The sequence below is a fragment of the Cariama cristata genome, unplaced genomic scaffold, assembly GCF_000690535.1.
Source record: "Cariama cristata isolate BGI_N322 unplaced genomic scaffold, ASM69053v1 scaffold9752, whole genome shotgun sequence".
Classification (NCBI taxonomy): Eukaryota; Metazoa; Chordata; class Aves; order Cariamiformes; family Cariamidae; genus Cariama; species Cariama cristata.
Window position 1 is genome coordinate 1 of NW_009604397.1, and position 17,527 is coordinate 17,527.

At 47.1% G+C, this 17,527-nt stretch overlaps 1 protein-coding gene across 1 annotated transcript in view; it reads right to left on the minus strand.

Annotated features, from left to right (window-relative positions):
• Window positions 1–746: 746 nt before the first annotated feature.
• FGFR3 (fibroblast growth factor receptor 3) overlaps window positions 747–17,527 on the minus strand; it is a gene marked incomplete at its 5' end in the record, with an annotated part of 32,603 nt that continues 15,822 nt past the window's right edge. Inside the window, 12 exons of the mRNA XM_009695595.1 lie at window positions 747–919; window positions 999–1,104; window positions 1,595–1,732; window positions 3,170–3,240; window positions 4,863–4,985; window positions 6,350–6,540; window positions 6,698–6,808; window positions 7,971–8,092; window positions 8,178–8,326; window positions 9,229–9,416; window positions 11,933–12,077; window positions 17,010–17,200. Coding sequence (XP_009693897.1) covers window positions 755–919; window positions 999–1,104; window positions 1,595–1,732; window positions 3,170–3,240; window positions 4,863–4,985; window positions 6,350–6,540; window positions 6,698–6,808; window positions 7,971–8,092; window positions 8,178–8,326; window positions 9,229–9,416; window positions 11,933–12,077; window positions 17,010–17,200 — 1,700 coding nt within the window. The remainder of the gene's footprint in view (window positions 920–998; window positions 1,105–1,594; window positions 1,733–3,169; window positions 3,241–4,862; window positions 4,986–6,349; window positions 6,541–6,697; window positions 6,809–7,970; window positions 8,093–8,177; window positions 8,327–9,228; window positions 9,417–11,932; window positions 12,078–17,009; window positions 17,201–17,527) is intronic.

Sequence of the window (17,527 nt, forward strand, 5' to 3'; positions counted from 1 at the left end):
TTTGACCATCTCTTTTTATTTTATTTTTTTTTCCTTTTCTCCATGATGATTTGCATTTTATTGAATTTTTTGTTCTTCTTCCAAAAAGGATTCCTTCTATGTAGCTGGGTAGTACGATCATGAAGCTATAAAAACGACGACAACAAAAATATAGATATTTTTATAAATATATGAATCCCTGCAGGCAACGTGGCTTTTCAGCTCCACCAAAAAGGTTCATGTACAGATTGCATAAGCAAAGAATTTCTACATTCTTTACACTTTTTTTTGTGTTTTTTTTTTAAAAAAAAGGAAGATTTTTTTTCTCTTCTTCGTATTGCAGGCACAGAACGGCTACTCTGTCACTCGAAACGCAAGCGCGGAGGCTGGGAGGTCAGTGCCCCCCAGGTTCAACATTTTGCTTATTAAAAAAAAAAAAAAACTCCAAAATGAAAAATAAACCAAAAAAAAAAAAAAATCATATATGATAGACCATCTTGGCAAGAGATTAGTTCCTTCAGGCCAAACAGTGCTTCTTGACTTTTTATACAGCAAACGGGAAAAAACAACAACAACAACAAAAATAAACAAAAAAAAAAGTAAATTTTGTTTTCTTTTTACCCTGAACAGCTCAACAACACACATCTCCGGGTACCACCCCGCAGTTCCATTGGAAGATCCTTCACTTCGGTTTTATCCTTGGCGCCCTATCCTTGCGTCTCCATGGGCACGCTGCCTGCCTGTCCATCCATCCGTCCGTCTGCCTGGGGTGTCCTCACGTCCGGATGACACCGTTGCAGGGAGGGTGCTTGGGCAGGCAGGGCTCATCGGGCAGCAGGTCATGTGCAAAGACCGAGTCGTCCCCTGAGGAGCAGGTGCTGTGGGTGTCCTGGCCGGCCGGTGAGTACTGCTCGAAGGGCACCGAGAGGTCCAGGTACTCCTGCCAGGGCAACAGACCCATCAACACTGGGCGTCACCCGACGAATGACCCCTCCCCGTGCCCCCCCCACCACACTTACGTCAGTGGACGTCACGGTGAGGACCCTGTCCAGGTCTTCCACCAGCTGCTTGAAGGTGGGTCGCTGCGAAGGAACGGCGTGCCAGCACTCCCGCATGATCATGTACCTGCATGAGGGGGCACCGTCACCCATGGTGGGGCTAAGTAGTGCCCACTCTCCTGCCCACCCACCCCCAAATCACCTGAGAGAACAGCTAAGGCCAACGCAACCCCAGCCATGGTGGCCTTTGCGCATGGCCAGCTTGGGGGAGGAGGAAGAGGAGGGTTTTGTGGGAGGGTTTTGTGGAGTCACGCTCCTCGCTACTGATCATCTCACACATGTCCGCGCTCTCAAAGCAGGAGGAGGACCTGTCCTAAAGATGACACACCAGAGCAATACTCCCAACTGCCACCCGCCAAAGGAGGGCAAGTGCATAATGTTGCTCGGCAGTCATGGGCTGAGCCGAAATGAGTTGGGGTCAGGGAGCCTACCTGGAGATGGCTGCACAATCTCATAGCGGGGATGCCCAAACAGCCCAAACCATGGCCTGGGGCAGTATTTGGTCACAGAGGGAAGGGGGAGTAGGGCGAGGAGGTCACCCCTCCACACACACTCACAAATCATGGGTGCAGTTTGCGGGTTTGTCCATCCGATGGCCTTCCTTCAAGAGTTTGAAGAGTTCCTCAACGGGAATTCCCGGGTACGGAGACCCTCCCAAAGTGAAGATCTCCCATAGTAGCACTCCAAAAGACCAGCTGGAAACCAAAGAAAGATCTTTAAAATTCAATGAAGTTTTTTTCCAAGCCCCTTCTCATATACCCTCCCCCCTGCTTGGCTTTATTTCTGTGCAGCCATGCATAGCTAACAAAGTCATCAATAGCATGACTAATTGCCTAGGCCATTTTTACTAGTTACTTGGAGATCTCTGCTGATCCAACTCAATAGCAAAGAAATCCCAGGCACCAAGTCTGAAATTGAAATGAGCATTTAATCAGATAGGTGACAGCCCATCTATCACCCCCAGCTCTTTGTTAGGTCTTCCACCAGCTCCACTGAATGGAACAAATCAAATTATTCATGCACAGCTTCACTGAATTGCAGGCTTGGAACCACAGGCCACTAATTGTGCAAGCTGATACCAAAACTTGCTTGTTACAACACTCATTTCGCTAGCCAAGCTGGGAGAAAAATACCCCAACAAAAATCAGCGGAGCACTGATGTTACACACTCCATCCCACAGCTGTGCTCTGGTTAAAAGTCCTCTTTTTCAAAAGTATCTTTTGCCTTCTTCAGTTTCTTTTTAAAAACAGGGATTATCTGTCTCTCTTTTGCTTTCATGCACGCTCGCTCTCCCGTTCTCTAGCCTTGATTTATCTGTCATGCCCACTGCAGCATTACCTAAGCATGGAAACTATGATTTAAGATCAATAAAACCCGAAGTATGTGAAAAATACAGAAATAGAAAAGATTCATTTGTCCAACTGCAAGCAGTGAGCTTTGGGGAGCAGGCAGGCTGGCTGCTGAATTACTGTAAAAATGCCATTATTGACCAAATATTCAAATAAAAAAGCCAGTGTGCACGCTGAGCTACTTCAGCCCTTGCAAAGTTCAGACGTGATACAGATGTACACATAAGGCGGGCTCTGCTATTTGCTTACTGTGCAGAGGCACTAAAACGGACGAGATAAGATTAGGAAAAATAAAGAAAATAAACAAAGCGGCAAAATTAATCTGAGAATATGTTTGTTGAATATTCTGTGATCAGCTCTACTAACAGCAGACAGAATATTTCAAGCTCATCCCACATACTCAACTGAAGCCTAACTGTCTGGGGCAAAGCATGGAGGAAGCCGAGGGTAATTTTTTTTGCAAGGAGGTCTTCTTGCACAAATTTTTTTTGCTGCAGGATGAATCACCTCATCTATAAACTGGACAAGAAATATCTGCCTGCCTTCCAATAATTTTTCAGCAGCTTACTAGAGATCCTCGGATGAAAGCAGCTAGATAACGGTAAAATAAAACCACGTGTGCAAAGCTGCAGCTTGGAATCCATTCATTTGCTGCTGCATCCCCAGGTGCCCCAGCAGTGAATGAGCCCTGCTCGTGCTTAGCAGTACATTTGTCTTTAAGATACTATAAGTGTTGATTTCCCCGTCATTTTATTTTTTAAAAAAAGTGCGGGTATGCTTACACATCGCTCTGGTGAGTATAGACCCGGTCAAACAAGGCTTCTGGAGCCATCCATTTCACAGGCAGCCGACCCTGTAATTAGGAAGACAATGGGAACATCCCATCAGCATATTCCCCCAGCCACAACGGCACCATCTGAATCTTCTTTTCTAATCCAGTTTGAAACATTTTCATTAACAACCACATCTGCCTTCCCGGTCACTGGGCAAAACAGTAGTAGCCACATATAAACAGATTAGAGCGTTTGATCCCTGGATCTTCGCTGACAATCTTTGCAGTAAATGCTCTCTGTAGAGGACTGTATTTCACTGCCAAGGCAGGTTTAACGTATCAGCGCATCTAAATCTTTGCATGGGAACAGCATCCATTGCTCATAAATACAGCGAGCTCTGCAGCAGAGCATGGGACAACATTTTCTGTGTCTTTGGTTGGAAGAAGCAGTTGACTCCAAGTCCAAACCTGGCTTAGGCTGAATTTGAAGGGAAGCTTCCAAGAGTGAACGCAAGGGCCAGATTCTCTAAGAAAAAAATTCTGACCCTGCTGGAGGCTAAAAGAGGAGAGGCCTGATCCCAGATTTCCAGGAGAACATCCTACATCAGGGTCATAAACATGGGCTGTCACATGTGAGAAATATGAGATGAGAAAGATTAGATTAATCATAATTCTTTGGGGCTTTGCTTGGCCCCTGGAGGGAGTCAGAAAGGATTGTTTCATGTTTGAGGCACAATTTGGCTATGGGGGGACTTTGCCCTCTTCTGACCCACTGTCTCACTGGGGGAGACAACTAGAGATGGGACACAGGCAGGATGCACAAATGGGATTATGCTCTCAGCTGTCCAATGCAGCTCAAACAGGGAAAATCCATCTGATCTACGATTAAAATTCCCAAGAATTTTTACTAATTTATGATTAAGAAATCCTGGCAAGTAAGAAAGATTTACGATATGATATTAGAAGGATCAGTATGGGCATGGTGGTATTCACAGGACTGCCTGGACATTTTGACCCCTTGCAGTCGCAAGGCCCTCGGGCTCTGCAATGCCTTCAACCTCTTCCACTGCCATCTCTGCGCTCTGTTGTAGTCGCAGCTTTTGCTCAGAGCTCAACACGTGCTGCAGGGCTCTGAACCAAGACGTGGGTCTTCTCTCCGGCCCTTCATTTGTAAATTCATCTCTACAGAAAATATAAACGTCTCCAGGACTCAACCCTTGTCTGGGACCATCTTCTCACCCTTGGCAGTGGAGTCAAGAGGCTCAGTTGTGAAAAAGAGAGAGAAAAATATGAAAGCCAGGTAGCTCCAGGTATACAAAAAGTGACATTCCTCCGCCAAAGGCTCTGGTGGGACAGAAGTTGGCTCCTTGGGACCTTTAGGAACAGCAGTGGAACAGACTAGAAAGGACTCCATTCTCCTTTGGTAAAAACATCGGTTTCTCTTAGTCTAAAGCCTCCTGGCCAGAGCTGAGACCTCGCAACCAGTTGCTAGCAGCAGCAGTACCCGTCAGGAAGAAAGCAGATGGTGGGTGGACTCCTGGGACCAGCCTATCTGGGTCCCTCACTAGGTGAGGCCACCGGCAGATTTCTTCCTCCTAAACTCCTCTAGAAAGGGAGAGGTGGGACAAGGGCCACTTGCAGCCGGGATGACCGAGTTCCCTGCCAGAAGGAGAACTGCATGTGCTTGGCAGCTCTGTACTTACATTGGTGGTTTTCTTGTAATAGTCGATGTTGTGAACATCTCTAGCGAGGCCAAAATCAGCTATTTTCATCACATTGTCTTCAGTGACTAACACATTCCTGGCTGCCAAGTCGCGATGAATGCACTGTGAAAGGTGAGCAAGTCAATAAATAAGGGCTTGTTAGCTGCTCGCGCCTGGAACCAACAGCACCGTGCGGTTTATGAGCTGCCGTTTCATTGACTCCCAAGCTCATAAAGCTGTGGGCATCGCTTAACTCCTCACTTTCTGTGTCACTGCCCCATCATGCATGCTTGGTGGGAACCACCTCTTAGCAACACCTAATCGGCAGCCTCGGCGCTGACACAGCCACGCGTCTTTTCTCTCCAAGGGGGATGCACAGATGAGAAAGCCAAGCCTCCTCTTCTGTGGGTGCTTACTGGGACGTGAAGCTGTCTTTCTGCCCTGGGTCCTCCAGGAAGAGGAGTGCAGGCTGATGTTTGAAGGAAAAAAATACCTTTTTAAGGTCACCTAGTTCAACCCGCAACATCACAGTTGTTAGCTGAGAAAGAAGCTAAATTAGTCTGCACTGTGCAAAAAGGGAATTTAAAGCCACCACGAACCATCCACCCTGAACTGCAGTCACAGGACAAACACATCTGACATCTGAACTGAACTTGCTTTTGCCGTAGTGCTCTCTGCCTGCAAAAAGAGGTCATGCCAGCTGGTGCACAGCTTCGTGAACCCGAAGCCTGACTCTCCGCTTGCTGATGTCAGGGTAAATCAGGACTAATCCCAGGGTATGATGTAAGCAAACGCAGCAGCCGGCTTAGTGCCAGCAAAGTGCTCCCCAGGGAGCATCCTGGGCACGGCCGTGCATCGAGCCAAATCCACCGCCCGCTCCTCTCCCACCGAGCCTACACATCCTGGTGACAGCCGCAAACACGTGGACTATGCCCAGGATCTCGGATCTCAGCTTTCTCCTGAGTGCTCTGCATCTTTAGTGATCTCAGAAGGGAGATGGTGGGGGGGACAGGGGTGCACGCAGCTCCTGACTGTTATCTAATGTAATGTTTCCTACGGTGGAAGCTCACAACTTGGCGTGATGCTCACCCTGACCACCGCTGCTCAAGCCTCAGGATTGCACACCTGAAAGACAGTTACCTCTACGAGTGGTAGAGGTTGAATTGGTGAGGACAGACTCCAAGGTCTGGGTTGCTTGTGCTTTTATATGCATTTTGGGGATGCTAATGGGCCTGCAGGTGACACCGAGGGGTGTACAGCTGCACGGCTCATGGGTGCAGCCAGCACACAGGAACTTTTGCACATGGATGAAACCTCCAGCAAAAAACCCAAGATACTTCATACAGAAGAATCTGGTCTCTAAAACAAGAAGCCTGCGACGCTTTGCCTGAGGTTGTCCTACACACACACACACACACAGAGCATGGCATGCCTTTGAACACACGGGGCTGACCAACGCTTCTACCAAATGAGGTTTCTCAACTCACTTTCTGAGATGCCAAGTACTCCATGCCCCGGGCCACCTGGTAGGCACAGGAAACCAGGTCTTTAAATGTCAACTGCTCCTCGGGCAGCTTGCAGGTGTCGAAGGAATAGTCCATGCCAGGTGGGCGACGTGCCCTGAGGTATTCCCGCAAATTCCCCTTTGATGCATATTCCACCAACACGTAGAGCGGTCCTGCAAGCAAGAGCACATCAGCATCCAGCGGAGGAACAGCTGACCACCAAAATCTCATCTGAGACACCTCGGGCAGCCAGTGAGTAATTACACCGAAGGGACAGTCAAACCTGAGCCTCCCACAGCCCTGCAAGCACTGGGCTGCTTTGCTACATACCGTCCTGTGTGCAGGCACCGAGGAGGTTAATAATGTTTTTATGCTTCCCAATCATTTTCATCATTTCCATCTCAGAGACCAGGTCGGAAAGGTCCTTGTCTGTGGCATCATCTGGAGAAAGCAAGAGAGGAGAGCAAAAAAACGTCAGGAAGAAAATAAGTGTTTTGGGAAGTAGCTAATACAACTGTTGCATAGCCATGTGGGGCTTTGATGGGGAAACAGTACTCAAAATATGGCGGTATTTGTTTTTATTCTACTTTGGGAAGAAGAATCAAAATAAAACCAAAACCTACTACCACAAAAAACCCAAACAAATAAATGAACAAATAAACGTCTTCTGTTTCAGCCTGGTAATTATTAAAGAAAAAAGGTCAGTTTTGGTACCTGGGATCATTTTGCTTTACTTATCGTTTCCCTCCTGCATCTCCAGGCGCAAAGAGTTAAGGATGGTGGGAGGTCAGAGCTGGGAGGGGGGCTACAGGAAGGAATGCATTTTTTGCATGGAAAGCTGCAATTTTTCTACAAAAGTAGAAGAATGGGGGAAAACCTCCTCAAATGAATGCTTTGGTTTGGAAACACGGAAATGTTCCTGCTTCCAAAACCAACTTCACAAAGGACTGAAGGAAATGCAAATTAAACAAATCCTTTTCTGATAAATCATTTTTTTAAGATGTCACCCAATGTAACTTCAACCCCGGGCTGCTCACTGCTGGAGCATCTCCCCCACTTACTCCAGCTGAACGCCTCAGGGTTATTTTGTCTGTGTGTTGTCTGTGGTTACTGTGCACTGGGGAAGGATGGGAAACAGAGACTTATCCAGAGATGCCCAGTGACTCCCCCATTTTTTGCCTCCCTTTAACCTCTCAGGAGTTTGGGATCTAGTTTCTTCAATGAAGAAACTCCTCAAGAAGGAGTTTGTCAGCCGAATTTCTGCAAACTCCACCCGAGTTTGTTGCACAAGCTTTTGCTAGAACAGGCAGTGCTGATTCATGGAGACAGCTAGAAGTGAAGGGGGTTCCCCTTCTTCTCAGGGATGCTATTACCCCTTGGCAGAGAACTGGGTTAATTCCCATTCCCTCTTCCTGATGGGATTTGCACTTTTATGTGCTCTCCAAGGAGACAGCCCTCTCCCCCAGGCTATGTCGGTGAAGGGGAAGAAAGACTGTTCTTGCTTTCTTCTATTGTATCTGTTTGTATAAAAGACTTAAAAGAGAGGCAAAGAGAGGAAATCCCAGCGCAATATGCTGTTCTGCCCTCCGTGGACTCCCCATACCTTTTAACATCTTGACAGCAACCGTGATGGCCTTGTTTGGCTTGTCCTTATCAATCCCAATCGCTTCTGCCATCACCACTTGGCCAAAACACCCCTCGCCAAGCGGCTTCCCCAAAGTCAAGCTGGAGGGAGGAACAAGCAGGCACGTTAGTGGGTACTGGGGTGGTGACACAGGCACAGGGACCCCAACCCGTGGGTTTAACTGACCGAGAGCGTGCCAATTCCCACTTGGGATCCGGAGGCAGTTCCAGCTCGGAGACATTGGCCAGCATCGGCCCGTCGCTGGAGGAGAGACGTGTGATCCGGACTAGGGGCGTGTTGGAATTCATGGAAGAGTTGGACTCCAATGACACCTGCTTGGGTAGAGCAAATGAAGTGTTATTGCCAACTGTATTCCCAGGGTGGGCAGTGCCTGAGATGGATCACTGAGGGGGTTTGAGCTATCCTTGCCTACTGACACCTTTCTGGTAATTTCTAAATGGGAAATTCTGCCCCACCCTCCACCTCTCCCCCCATCCTTGCAGAAAGGCACTGATCTAGGCACCTGAGGTCAGGTTTTTAGCTGGTGGCAAGGAGGGACAGGTCAGCCGGTGCCCTCCAGCAGGCAGGAAGGATAATCTGTTCATTTGTTCTGTGTGCATCTCCACAGCACGTACAGGCTATGGAGTGACTTCTGTTCTGGCACTGTAAGCTTGCAGCCAAAGCTGTGAAATCCGTATCCTTCACCATATGTATTTTACATGCTGCCTTTTTCTCCTGTCCCTCTGCAATTACAGGTGGCAAAGCATCTCTCAACTGCACAGAGAAAAAGGACCCTCTTCCACATCCACGAGAACTGGTTCAGGTTCACCAGTGACCTCCGCGAAAGTAGGAACGAGCACAATTAAACATGCTCTTGCTCCTCAAATCCCCGCTCCACCAAGGAGCCTGGACTAAAGTGTTCCCCTGCAAAGATGTACTTTCTGTGGCATCCACAGCTGCACTGCCGGTCCCTCTTGGACAAGGGAACAGAAACGCGACTGCTTGGGAGCTGCTCATGAGGCAGAGTCAGCTGCCACCAGCTACTGCTCCACTGGAACAGAAACAAACGAACAAAAGGGGGTTAAACTCCTAAACATAGCCAACTTGTGTCCTTCTTGGGCAATGTTTTTCTGGTGGAGCTTCTCACCTAGAGAGGAAATTTCAAGGAGGGGAAAAAAAAAACCAACCAGGGATGACCATAGCGGGGAATAGGAATCTTGTATCTACTTTCTGTTACCTGTCTCTTGAGTGGAAATTTGGAGACTTTCTGTACAGTGGGGGTGTTCATGGCTTTTTTGTTTGGCATTTTCATCCTGCAGACAATCACAATGACCAGCACCAGGATGAAGAGAAGAAAGCCAGTGCCATAACTGAGAATGCCAGCGTACACTGAGCCTGAATCATCCATTTCCATGAGCTCCTCTGCTGCGGGGTGACAAGAGATGGCAGTCAGGATGGGACAGGCAGCTGCCCACGCTCAACTACACACATGCAGCGCAAAGAATTTGCAGAGGATCTGCTCATCTACGCCAATTTGCCGAGTGACTTCAGTGAGGGGACTTTCCTAGGCCAGTGGTTTTCCACTTGCGGCTGTAGCTAAAACATTCGTTCAGTTTGCCTTTTCTGGGGTAATTTTACTGCCCTTTGATGCAACCCTGGGGTTTCTAAAAACCTTCAGCCCACAGGTTGAAAACCACTGCTCTAGGCTGAAGGCATCTTCACGTGTCTGTGCTCCCCTCTGACCCAGATCTTGCTTTCCTCGCACATCCACACCACGTAGCTGGATGCCTCGGGTGTGCAAAGGCTGCAGGACTGGGGTTTGCCGCATGCATTTGCCGATTCGGCTTCTCCCTAGGGAAATTCCACCGGGCTAGTGCCTGCTCTGAGAGACCAAGGGGCTTGAAGGACATCCAGGGGTAAGGCATCACATAGGGCAATAGCCTTAGGAAAGCAATCTGCATAAATATTTCAGGAAATCTTAGTTCTGCTGGGAAGAGGCTGGAAGATCTGTCCCAGAGAGGTGGCTTAGCTGGGAGAGTGATGGCATGAGCCCATCAGCAGTGGCTACCTGCTACCAGAATTTTTTTGGGATCAGCAAAACTCAGCTGTGTTTCTCCCCTTGTTCCTTTCAGGACAGGCACGTAGACCAGAGGAAGGGGCCATGGTGGGACTAGTTTTCTGTCCCCCAAAGGCATGCTGGCATCAGAGGAACAGTCAGCAGTGGGAAACTTTATAATGAAGTCATGCCGGGGTGGTTAGCTCGCTAACGGCTCGTGTACATCACTGCTGCCCCAAAGCAGTCTCTTCGGCAAGCAGTGAGAGCTTTCCCCTGGCAGCAGCAGGCTCCGCGTCAGGTCTTCAGCGCCTGTGTCCAGAGGGACATGGGGAAAGGGCTGTCGGTGACATTGGGGGCTGCACCAGCCTGTGTGCCAGCTGTGCAGGGCCTGATCCTGCCAAGCGGGCATCTCCTCCTGTGAGGAAGGGTTACCAGATCTCCCGGGATCAGGCACTATGGTCGGTGCCACATCTCTGCTGCCTGAGCTCACACCATCTCGCTCTCTGCTCCGTATCTCTCCTCCTGTAGCGTGGACAGGTATTTACAAGCAAAGGTTCCCCAGACGGGCTGTATCCTGCACCCTCTCTGTGGGTAGTGCTTCGGGGCCTGCTGCTGCACAGACGGCTGTTCTTCACTGCATCTGACTTCAATATAAAGTTCCGTTTCAGGTTTGTTGGCGGGTTATTCTTTGCTTAAATAAGACGTGTAAGTTCATACTTTGTAAACACAGTCGGATGAGACATTATCAGGAGATTCTCAAAATAACAGAGACATTAGTCTTCTAACCAAAGGAAATGATTTCTCATCCAGTGGATGGCAGAAGCAGAAACAGGATCAGATCAGCTATTATAGAGCTGGCAAATAAACAGAGAAAAGACCAGTAGATCTCACTGGCAGCAGGGTCAGGCACGGAGGAGACCTTCTCGAGCCCCAGTAGAAGCGACTGCATCCAAATCCCTCGCACAGATAAAGTCAAGATTAGAAATGCCAATGTTTCCAGTTCTTAAACACATCCTGAGACGGATGTGTTGCGAGATGGACCCAAATGTGGTCTATGACTGGGTAAGCCAAAGTGGGGTGTACAGGATTTTGGGTCCCCTTTCAGTAAGGATCTACTGAACATACTCCAGGTCTGTTCCTGCACTCTCTGCAAGGCACAGCACCCATCAGATTCAACATGAATATTGCTGGTGCTTTCTTGGACCTTGCTCAAGCCTGCCCCGTAGCCGGAGGCAGATTCTGCAGGTGAAGGGACAGCACAGCCTCATTCCCCTCTTTTGGAGAGCAGACCCCTCTGTTGCATATTGTGTGCTGGCTTCATTGTCAATGAAAGCTTTGCACATGAAAGGACCACAAAATTGAGGTCACTCTGGCCTTGGGTTTCAAGCCCACTGCAGCTTTCATCGATCCCAGCTGGAGCAGGCAGCATGCAATGCCCCTGGGAGCCAGGACTCCTGGGCTCTGCCTACAGATGACTCTCCCCGACCTTCTGTTTGAGATCACTATCTTGGCCTGTTCATCCGTGAAGTGGAAATAATGCTACAGGCAGGGAAGGGTGTAGTCACACCGACCACTTATGCATCTAATTTTAGGTTAAGATACGAGGTTAGACAGAAAGGTTCCTCCATAAGATGATCCACAGTCCATGTCCAATTTTGGTGCCCTACATGATCCGAGTGGGGAGGTTTCCTTCTCCCACTGGCAGTGTAAAAGACAAAGCTCCTAATTTTGGCAACAGGGGTCTGCAAATCCCACAGGAGAGCCCTCCCTCGGTGATGCCCCTTCTTCCAAGCAAGGGGCGATCTGCAGGAACTTGGCATTTCTAAAGCAAAATGTCAAGGCACTCTGGAGAGAGGGAAGGAGAGGCCAGCACAGAAGGAAATACCTGGTAGCACCGTCAGCCAAGCAGAGTGATGTGAGAACCCAATAGAATTCCCTGCGAGACAAGTATATTCCCCAGCATCCTCAAAAGTAACATTTCGCAAGTACAGAATCTCTAGCTCCTTATCCGTTGTGTTAACACCTGCCGTCTACGGGGAAAAAAAACACACATATAGAAAGAAGGAAAACAGAGAATAAGCCACATTCCCAGCAAGTGTGAGGACACCACAGGCAAATTTCAAAAGCAGATTAAGGTGGGTTGTTTTTTATTTTCCAATGGCCCATCTTCCACATTTATTTATTCATTCCCCTCTGCAACCTGTAGTCAAAAGCAAAAAAAAGTTCCCTTCACCAGGTTCTTACTCTGTCCCACTAAAGAAGCATGCAAGCAAAAGCATCCAAATGAAAAATTGCCCTCACAATATGACTGACTTTGGGTTAGTAGGGTGAGTAGAGGGATGGGGAAAGGATGATGGTAAAAGAGGAGAGGAAAGACAGAAAGAAATGAGAATGGAGGGGAGATGTAGTGGGGAAAGACTCAAGTGCTGATCAGAGGAATACACAAACATTTTGGTTCTTAGCTCCTTGAAAAATATAGAATTTTAGAATTTTTTTGGAATTTTTTCAGAGTGGGCATCTCAAAACCATATATTGATTACACAGCCCAAGATACTGTAGTATAACTCTGGCCGATAACAAGAAGGTGCCTGTAAGACACTTTCCTGCAGTGGCACTGAGCAACACAGCAGCCAGACCTTCCCGGCTGGAGTCAAACCCCAGAGCCCATGAGACTGCTGCTGCTCTCTGTTTAACATGTTTGCTTGCATGAGCCAATGTTGCTATTTATTTCTCCATTACTTCTTCAAGGGACAGAACTGATTATATCAGTTTTACGAGTGAAAATCTCGAAACAGCTTGGTTTTCCAGAGCTTTGAACGTCACAGGTCATTAACATGCAATTCTGTTATCAGCACTCAATTGTAAGGAAGGGAAAGGAATAAAAGCATGAAGAGTTGATAGCAAAATTTGACAGTCATTTTATTGTGGGAATTTTTCCATGGCAATTGCTGTATAGGCGTTACATTCTTGTAAAAAAAAAAATTAGCAAGAAAATAAGATAAAGCCATTCAGCGTCAGTTGACAGGGTATAATACAAAATGAATAGTAATTTTAATCACTAGCTTCTTTAAAATGTTATAGCTCATTCTTGCAGTTGCCAGGGCCTTGGGACAGAGTCTGTGGTTTACCTGGTTTTGGTTTGCGAATGTGGAGCCAAAATGGTTTTTCGGCTATGCCTACGAAATTGTTGGCTCTACACAGATATTCTCCTTCATCTTGTTCTGTCACATTGAACAGATTTAGGTTAGCATCGGCTTCAGCGTTTTTACTGATCCAAGACTGCAGGAATAGACAGAAACCTGAACTTCAGTAAACCAAACAATACCTCCATAGCACCTATATTAGCTAGGATCGACTGTTCATGGCTATTTTCTTTTTGGCTGTGGCAACATCCCCATCTCACCATGCGGTGAGAGACCTAACCCAGGACCTGGGCGAAGAAGGGAAGTTGCATTTGGCCCCCAAACCACGTGCAAGTGAACTCCCTTCCCTTCACGCATGCGTTTTCTTTTTTAAAACAGACCAATTTCCCACTTCTCCGTGTGACAGCAGTCAAAGGTCCTACGGTTTCTTAATAACTCTGCCGACAGGAGCAGCAGAGAAAGTGCTTAAGCAGAGATTTGTGTTTGCAACCCGGCTCAGCAAATACTGTTTCAATTATCAGATTCCAAAATAGAATTTGGAAACAAAATGTAAGCAGTGGCGGTCTGAAACTCGCTGCTGACTTTGCCTTTCAGAAATTAGCTGTAATTTTTTCCACTGCTTATAGGAGCCTCTTCTTTACTAAATAAAGTGGTGCATATAAATCAAACAAACTTCAGACTCTTAAGCAAGGGTTTCATTTCTCTTCTTCCATGCTGCCACAACAGCACATCAGTTTTTCTCCCTAAACAGTTGTTTTTATTTTGGTTGAAAATGCACAACTGTTTTGGGTGGCCTCAGAAGTACCCTAGGGAAAGTCTAGAAAAAATAACAGCTTCAGTTCTGGAAATGAAAATAAAACAACTAGTCTTCTCATTTTTGGTCTTAGGCTCTCCAGCCCAGGCTCGGTGCCTTCGATTTCAAGGCCTGAGCCTGCCAATATGACTTGCAGCCCATTAAAATCACCAGGGCTGCCAGATCTGATAGGTTATTAGCAACTGAACCCAGAGGCAGCATCAGAGGAGCCCCAGTGCCCACATCTGCTGACACCACCACCGATTTTGACCTGACCTCATCTCTAAGGCTTATGTGCTGGCAAGTTGGTCTGTCCTGACTACTGGGGAAACGTGCCTGCCTGCTGTTGCTGCCTTGTTTATAATTAAGTCAGGCATGTTTCAATGCAGAACGTACAATTTAGTCTTTGACAAAGCTTGGGCACAGTGTTGCCAGCCCCCGCTCCGTAACTGGAATGCATTTAGTGCTCTTCTGCAAAGAAAAGGGGGTTTCTTTTGATCACAAATTAGCCCAGGCTTTCTGGAACTCATGCAGGTGATGGCTTGGTTTTGTCAGGCTGTTTAAAAAATGGGTTGAAAGTACAACATTCAGTATATCCATCTGGACTGGAGTGGGTTTTACTCCCCTCATTTAGACGTGAAGGGGGAATTTCACGTGCTGGGCACCTCTCTGTCCCCCTCGTTCTGATGGAGACCGGGATACTCCCATATACAAACTGCCCCATAGCAGCTCCTGCACTCCACAAAATCTCCTGAAAGCAGGAGGGAAGGGCAGGCTGATAAAAAAGCCTTATCTCCCCGCAGGCACCACAGCATTGGGCAGGAGAGAGCCTTTTCTAAAGCAGCTGTGGGCAGGGAAGAGCTGTTAACAGCACCCTGCTCCAGCAGCACCGTCAGGATGCTGGGTCAAAGCAACAGCACTGCGTGGCATGAAGGGAATGAGTCTATAAAGCCAACAGACTGGCCCCAAGATGACAGTGAGATCATTTTATCAGATCTTTCTTTTTAAAAAACAAGCACACACACATTTTAAAAAAAAAAAAAAAATCCCTGCAAAGCTGGGCCTGACACAGCTCCACGGAGGCCCAGTACTGGCGCACAAAAGATGCATCCCAAAATGGAAATGCTCCGAGCCCCAGTGCTGATGCCGGCATTAATACAATTCAAAGCATTCCTGATTAACCAGAAGTAGTAAATAGACGTGTGCTGGTCCTATTCAGCAAAAAAATAAAACCAAACAAAACTTGTGCTTTCAAACGCCTGCCTGTGCTCCCCTTCGAGGAATGCGGAGCCTTTGCCGTCCACAGAAGAGAAGGTATTTGGCAATTCTAATTACCTAGCCACCCCGGTGCCGCTCCAACTTAATTTTAAAACACTATTTATACGGACTATTTATATGTTCTTTGCCACAGCAAAATGGGAGCTTGTGCTTGTGACACAAGGCACTGTTCGCAGCGGCTCTGCAAACTTCCAAAAGGTAGCACTTTATCCCACAGGGACCACACACAGAGCTCGGAGACTATACTAGATGGCATGTGACACAGCCAGCTATTCAGAGCTTGGTACTGGGCTGTGAAACCAGGGGGAAATTCAAATATGCATAATTCAAACACATTTGGAGAGACAGCGAGAAAATAAAAAAGTTTTATCAACTCGCGAGAAGCACGTGTTGCCAGTCCTGAAGAACTGTCTCCAACCATTTCTTCCAACCAATCTGTTATTTCAATCTGTGTAATTATTTCCAGGGTCTCTGGCTTTTATTATCATGTTATCTGGCTGAGTTACAGTTTTGTAGATGCTGTCTGATAAGTTGGGTTTTTTTAAAACTTCACACAAAGAGAAGAAGGGTGTGTGCAGCAGGATGTGCATGGGTAATGTCCATGCACAGGACAATCTCAGCTTGAAACTGCAGGGACAAAATCTGCTTTCAGCTACAACTGCAGAGCCAGGAAAAAAACATTTGGCCCTATATATTTTAATGAACACCAACACAGCATGCCTTTAATTATTAAAAGAAAAAAAAAAGGGATTTTAAAAGTCCAATGTGCTTTTCACTCTCTATTCTCTACTTCTTATATTTACATAGGTTGAGGGGAAACCAGACCGTCTGGCTTTGTTCTGGCTGTAATCTGGAAGTTCCCTTTCAAGAAAGCATTTTAGCAAAGTCAAGTCTTACTAAGTAAGCTTTTTCTCAATAAAAAAAACAGGCTTTCCTGAGCATGGATAATAGCAATGTTCACAAATGTTAGTGGCTGGAACAAGACTATCTTGGCTCTCAGGTGCTGGTAGTTCAGCATTATTTGGTACGTGCACGCTGCAGTATGTTTACTTGGAAAAGGAAAGAATGTGTTTTAGTTGGGAGCCTTTTATTTTAGTAAGCCCCAAAAATACCTCTATTGAAGCAGTAAAAAAAGGTTATTGTTACAATTTTAGGTCAAATGCAATCTGACAGCTTCTCTTTTATCGTGCTGCATTTCTCACAGTTGCCTCAGCTCTTACAACTACTTTGCTTATCTGTGCCACTACAGTAGTTGTGTTATCTCTGGCAAACAGAAGAGTCTGGAACATCGACTTTAGGACATTTTTGCTGTACCCCCTCCAAAAAGCAGAGTATTCCGCTGTGTGGGCTTAAAGGAAAGAACAATCCCAACAGTTGTCCTTGGCTTATTCTCATGACTTTTTTCTTATAGACACAAAACAGTTACAGAAAATGAGACCTCGAGCTCCAAAAAATCTGATTTAAATAAAGGTTACCCTTCTAGGAACTGTGGCGTTGAACATATTCTGCTGGGAGTTTCTGGTTCACATTGCACTGCTAGTCTAGGGCTTATTTATAAACACGTAAATAAAGTTTATGGCTTCCATTGATGGCTAGCACCTTTACTCAGTGCTGATCTCTCTTGCCACCAGTATGGCAGTGGGTTTCTTTGAGGAGCATCCCCACAATATAGCTGCTGCCTCTGTAACACTGAGACCAAGGCAGAGGAAGGACTGCCCTGAGGGTGAGAAGAAGGAGCGTGTACCAACCTTCAGCACCGTGACATAGGGCGTCCCGTCGGGCCCATATTTGCTGCCATTGACTTCCACATGTTTCAGCCACTGGATGTGAGGCTGGGCATCGCTGTAGACCTTGCAGTGAAACTCCACATTGCTCCCTACCACCACGGTCTGGTTGGCAGGGAGTCCTGCTTGCAGGATTGGTCGGTGGGGTGACCTTTCTGAAAAACAGAAAAGAGAGGGAAATCCTAATTTACTTGTCCTTCTTCCAGCAAGGATTCTCCTCTGAACTCTTCATCTACTGGCCTTTCAGCAGAAAGGGTGCAGACTGAGATTGTCCCCCGAGGCCACCGCTCTACCCAGTGCTTCTAAAGCCCAACAGGGAAGAACTACCTATGAACGGAGGAGGCATCTCAGCCCTGCCATTCCTTCTCTGGCCCTTGTGTAGAACAGTTAAGTAATTTATTGATCACAGATCTCAGGCTGAATTGTTGGCCAAAAGGAAGCTTGTTGTTGGTCTTAGAAGACACATGATCCAGCACTTTGGG